General features: G+C 45.0%; 1 protein-coding gene across 1 annotated transcript; it reads right to left on the bottom strand.

Annotated features, from left to right (window-relative positions):
* Positions 1-4,847: 4,847 nt before the first annotated feature.
* On the bottom strand, positions 4,848-5,534 carry LOC106757311. Its single transcript, XM_014639955.1, has 2 exons — positions 5,317-5,534; positions 4,848-5,205 (listed from the first exon to the last, which is right to left on the bottom strand). Exons 1-2 carry the CDS (start codon positions 5,532-5,534, stop codon positions 4,848-4,850), a joined length of 576 nt encoding a protein of 191 aa, XP_014495441.1.
* Between the last annotated feature and the right edge of the window lie 253 nt (positions 5,535-5,787).

Below are 5,787 nucleotides of genomic sequence, written 5' to 3'. Positions count from 1 at the left end.
TTTAAGAATTGCACCTCAATCCTGTCACTGCAACCAATTTTCTTTCATCTTCTTCATCCATGATCACACACACCCAACACGTAGCTCCCAAGCAACTCTCCCTTGCTCTCTTCATTAGGTCTCACGCATACACACCACCCCAAATCAAAGACCAATTTCAGCAAATCAATTCAAATAGAGATAACTTATATATTCAATCCACATATACCAGTCAAATATTTAAACGCACAATATTTAAGCACAATTTCCCAGTCAATAAATTCATCATTTTCAAACTTCAGTTCATACCAAACAGGTAAATATCAGTTCAAATCAACACATCAGTTTAAGAAATCAACATGCATATATTTTATAAAATATATTCAAACAAAACAATTAGCTCCCCTTACTTGAAAAGCTCACAACTAAAAATTCAGGAAACGCTCCAACAGTAACCTTTACACCGTGCTGAACAGGACAGGACCTATAAATGACCAATTTTGATGATAGAAACAACATTTTTAGAGCTGGAACAAATTGGAAGGAAAATACAATATGGAAAGTACATGCAACCAGAAAAAATTGGTTGCCTTAGGTTAGGACAGTGGAGGGAAAAGGGGAAACTTACTTACCAACTGAAACTGAGAAGTGTTCGGTTCAAATGGAAGCCCTCTCCGCCAGGAAGGGTTTGGCAGCACTCAATTAAAATTTGCACGGTTCAGATTTCTGGAATTTTAGAGAGAAGATGGAGGAACTTGGTTAGGGCATAAGAACTTCTTCTTTTAGAGAGAGAGAGAGGGAAAATACAGAAATGAAAATGCTGACTAAGGGAAAGACCCCTCTCAAGGCCAAGAGCCAACTCTGATGGGCCTTGCTGCTTTCCCTGAGGACCAATAGCCTTAAAATTTTAAGGGCTTTACATTCTCCCCAACAAATAAAATTATCGTCCGCGAAAATAGACTTACCAGAGAATAGGTGAGGGTAAGAGCTTCACATCTCATCTTCGACTTCCCAAGTAGAGTCGCCGGTCCTCTCATCCCATACAACCTTGACGAGTTTGACACTCCTCCCATTCTTCTCTTTCGTCTGATTCTCATTGACTCGTACAGGTTGTACTTCTATGGACAGGTCTTCCCTCAGCTGGATGTCTTCAACCTCTAACACATGGGATGGGTCAGGTACATATTTCCTCAGCTGGGAAACATGGAATACTGGGTGAAGATTAGCCAACTAAGGTGGCATGGCAACCTCATAAGCTACTGGTCCGATACGCCGTAGAATCTGGTAAGGACCAAGATACTTGGGAGACAACTTCTTAGCTCTAATGGCCCTTCCCACACCAGTGGTAGGAGTCACTCTGAGGAACATGTGATCTCTTACTGCGAACTCTAAGGGCTTTCGCCTCTTATCCGCATATGATTTCTGCCGTCTTTGAGATGCCTTTAATCTCTCCTGAATCAACTTCACCTTCTCGGTGGTCTGCTGCACTAATTCAGGTCCTGTCAACACCGCCTCTCCGTCCTGGAACCAACAAAGAGGGGTTCTGCAGCGTCTCCCATACAAGGCCTCAAATGGTGCCATACCGATACTGGCTTGATAGCTGTTATTATAAGTAAACTCTACTAGCGGCAACACCTCGTCCCAAGCTCCTAGATGATCCAGTATACACGTCCTCAACAAGTCTTCTAAGGACTGAATCGTTCTCTTAGATTGTCCATCGGTCTGAGGATGATAAGCCGAGCTCATCTGCAACCTGTTACCCATCTCATCCTGTAATGTTTGCCAAAATCTGGAGGTGAATCTCGGATCTCTATCAGATATGATGCTGGAAGGCACCTCATGTAGTCTCACAATCTCCTTAATGTATAGCTGCGCTAGTTTTGCCATAGACATTCTCAAGTCAATTGCCAAGAAGTGGGCACTCTTGGTCAATCTATCCACTATCACCCATATGGCATCATGTTTCCTGAAAGTGCGTGGCAAATAGGTAACAAAGTCCATAGCTATGCTATCCCATTTCCACTCTGGAATCTCTAAAGGCTGCAATAGACCTCCAGGTCTCTGATGCTCTACTTTGGCTTTTTGGCAAGTTAAGCAAGAAGCCACGAACTGAGCCACATCTTTCTTCATACCCGACCACCATAAGGACTTCTTAAGGTCTTGATACATTTTAGTCATACCTGGATGTATGCTAAAACGACTTCGGTGACCTTCTTCCAAGATTACTCTCTTCAGCTCTCCATTATTTGGAACACAGGTTCTACCGTTGAACCGTAGAAGACCATTTGTACCTGTGTTAAAGTATTTCCCTTGTTCAGTGCCAATCAAAGACCTTGACTTCAGAAGTTCTGGGTCTACTAATTGTCCTTCATAAATCTTTTCAAAGATGTCACTGGATATGACCAATTTGCAGCACCTAATGCCATCAGGTTCGAACTCCACATCTAGCTTCAGATCACTGAAGTTCTCCGCTAATTCATACTCTTTGACCATCAATGAGGACATATGCACCGTCTTCCTGCTAAGGGCATCCGCCACCACATTTGCTTTCCCAGGGTGGTATAAGAGCTCAAAATCATAGTCTTTAAGGAACTCCATCCATCTTCTTTGCCTCATGTTTAGTTCTTTCTGATCAAATAAGTACTTCAAGCTCTTGTGATCGCTAAACACTTGAAATTGAGCCCCATATAGATAATGCTCCAAATCTTCAAGGCAAAGACAACCGCAGCTAACTCTAGGTCATGAGTGGGGTAGTTCTTCTCATGCACCTTGAGTTGTCTTGAGGCATAGGCAACAACTCTTCTTTCTTGCATCAACACGCACCCTAGACCTTGGTGAGAGGCATCACAGTAAACCTCAAAAGGTCTACCTGTGTCTGGAATAACTAGCACTCGGGCGCTAGTCAACTTCTCCTTTAACTCTTGGAAACCAGCCTCGCATTTTTCAGTCTACACAAAGGGCTGATCCTTCCTGGTCAACTGAGTCAACGGGGCTACTATCCGAGAAAAATTCTCAATGAAGCGACGATAGTAACCCGCCAATCCCACAAAGCTTCGTACCTTAGTGATCGTCTTCGGTCTCTCCCACTCCATCACAGCCTGTACCTTGGCTGGATCAACAGCAATCCCACCAGCCGAGATAACATGTCCCAAGAAGTGGACCTCTTCCATCCAAAAGTCACACTTGGATAGCTTGGCATACAACTTTCTCTCTCTCAACACGCCAAGCACGGTTCTAAGGTGCTCTTCGTGCTCTTCTTGGGTCTTGGAATAAACCAGGATGTCATCAATGAAGACAACCACAAATTTATCGAAGAAGGGTCTGAAAATTATGTTCATGTAGTCCATAAAGATGGCTGGAGCATTAGTCACACCAAAAGGCATGACTACATACTCGTAGTGGCCATACCTGGACCTGAAAGCTGTCTTCTGTATATCATCTGGTTTCACCAAGATCTGATGGTATCCCAATCTCAAGTCTATCTTAGAGAATACCTTAGCTCCATGCAGTTGGTCCATTANATCATCTATCCTCGGCAATGGATACTTGTTCTTGATTGTGAGCTTGTTCAGTTGCCGGTAATCTACACAAAGTCGGGAAGTGTCATCCTTCTTCTTCACCAATAACACCGGAGCACCCCATGGCGAGACACTAGGTCTAATAAACTTCTTCTCTAGCAGCTCTTCAATCTGCTTCTTCAATTCTGCTAGCTCCGCTGGAGCCATTCTATAGGGAGCNATAGACACTGGTCCTGCACTTGACACCAAGTCTATAGAGAATTCTACCTCACGGGGAGGAGGTAGACCGGGAACCTCTTCGGAAAAGACATCCAAGAACTCATTCACCACCTGCATATTCATCCTTTGATCTCCTTGAGTCGAGGAGTTCGAGTCTTGAGTTGCATCTAGGTGAGTCATGATTATGAAGCAACTCGCGCCATCCCAGATGTCTTGCACAATCATGCTAAGTGTCAAAAGTGCGACTTCGTCGTCATTAGGAAAGATGAGCTTCTTCCTTCCGCAATCAAGAAGAATGCGATTGGTGGCTAACCAATCCATTCCCAGAATGACTTCTAACCCTTGTAAGGGTAGACAGATAAGGTTCACCCTGAACCTTCGGCCCTCAACCTCTATAAGACATCTAGAACATATCGAAGACGTCCCGACTAGCCCAGTTGCTGGTGTAGAAACCACCAGATCACACTGGAGCTCTCTGACAGCTAACCCAAGCCTCTCCACACACGCCTTTGACACAAAAGAGTGTGTCGCTCCTGAATCAAATAAGGTCACGCAGGAAGCTCCAAATAACAAGCAGCTACTGACTATCAAGTTACCTGCACTGACTGCTTCGGCTCCAGTCAATGCGTAAACTCTCCCTGCAGCCTGTGGTCTGGCACCAGCTCTCTGAATAGCTCTACCTGCTGGACGCGATGGTGGCATTGTCCTCCTGACTATAGGACAGTCTCTAGCATAATGGCCATCCCTCCTGCAGATGTTACACCTCTTGTACCCTATCAGCTGAGGGCACACAGACTGGAGGTGTGGTCCTCCACACATGTAGCATCGAACTGGGCTGATGTAACTGGACTGCCCCTGCTGCAATGAAGGCTGTGAGGAGGAGGAATCCCTGGACCCAAAAGACGTGGGCCTAGAGAAAGGGATCGTCCTGGAACTGGATCCCCCTCTGGATACTACTGGTCCGCCAACCCTCAGTGGTTGGACTCTCTGGCTCTGCTGCACTTCAGGTTCTCCCTTGGTTTTCTCCATGTCCCTAGCCATTTCCACCAAGGTGGGAAACTCTCGGATGCGTAATCCCTTCACCATAAGCTTGACATCCTTCCTCAAACCATTCTCAAACTTCCGGCACTGCTAATCTTCATTCACTTGCACCGTGCTGAAGCGAAGAAGGTGTTTAAAACGGTCGACATATTCAGTCACCGACCTGTTTCCTTGTGTTAGCTCAAGAAACTCCACTTCTTTTGCAAAGCGGACACTATCAGGGAAGTATTCTGTGTAGCATTTGGTCTTGAATAACTCCCAAGTAATAGGAGTTCCACGTCTCTCAAGGATGGCTCTCATGCTGTTCCACCAATGGCCAGCTTCTCCTGTCAGGAGATATTGAGTATAGGCCAGCTTCCTATCATCTGGACACCCCTTTGCCTCAAAAATACGTTCCATGTCTTGGAACCAATGGTCGACTTCATCTGGGCTGCATTTGCCGTTGAACCTGGCAGGATGGTGTTGGAGAAAGCTCTCCAAAGTCCACTCTTGAACTGGGGCAACAGAGGAGGTAGCACCCTGAGTGGGTATGCCTCAGGCCAACGTGTCCATCAGCTACCTCTGGGTGTGATCAGACTCCATTCTAGCATTCTCGGCTGATATCCTGGCATTTTCAGCGGCTATTCTAGCAACTTCTAGGTTTTGGAGGGCAACAGTATTTTGTTGCACAAGAGCAGTATTCTGCTGCTGAAGAGCCTCAAGCACAGCTTCCAATCTTGCGTTGGACTTAGAGGGTTCATTTTGAGGAGGTGGAGGAGGTGGAAGTATAGGTGTCATGGTATCGTTTCACAAAGATAAACAGAACATCAATCGAATCTAGGAAATAAGGCAATTATTTGGAAATGCTAAGAGTACACAGACAAGAGCATGACACACACACAACCTAAGGGATATTCCTAAGAAAGAAACTGCTCTGATACCATAAATGTGACATCCCTATTTTATAACATACATGTATATAAAAATCAAGACGTCACCATAGATGATATAATAAAGCAGTTAGAGTGTTAAGGTACTTAAGTTAGGATTA

This window comes from Vigna radiata, chromosome 1 (genome assembly GCF_000741045.1).
Source record: "Vigna radiata var. radiata cultivar VC1973A chromosome 1, Vradiata_ver6, whole genome shotgun sequence".
Taxonomy (NCBI): domain Eukaryota; kingdom Viridiplantae; phylum Streptophyta; class Magnoliopsida; order Fabales; family Fabaceae; genus Vigna; species Vigna radiata.
The sequence above is the reverse complement of the archived record's forward strand: the minus strand, read 5'-3'. Positions and strand labels throughout refer to the sequence as shown.

What these genes read in the sequence shown, in the direction of transcription:
- LOC106757311 (XM_014639955.1), bottom strand. Translation starts at nt 5,534, where the DNA reads ATGACACCTATACTTCCACCTCCTCCACCTCCTCAAAATGAACCCTCT. An exon ending in GAGTCTGATCACACCCAGAG is followed by an intron (nt 5,206 to 5,316) that starts GTAGCTGATGGA and finishes CCATCCTGCCAG; the next exon opens with GTTCAACGGCAAATGCAGCC.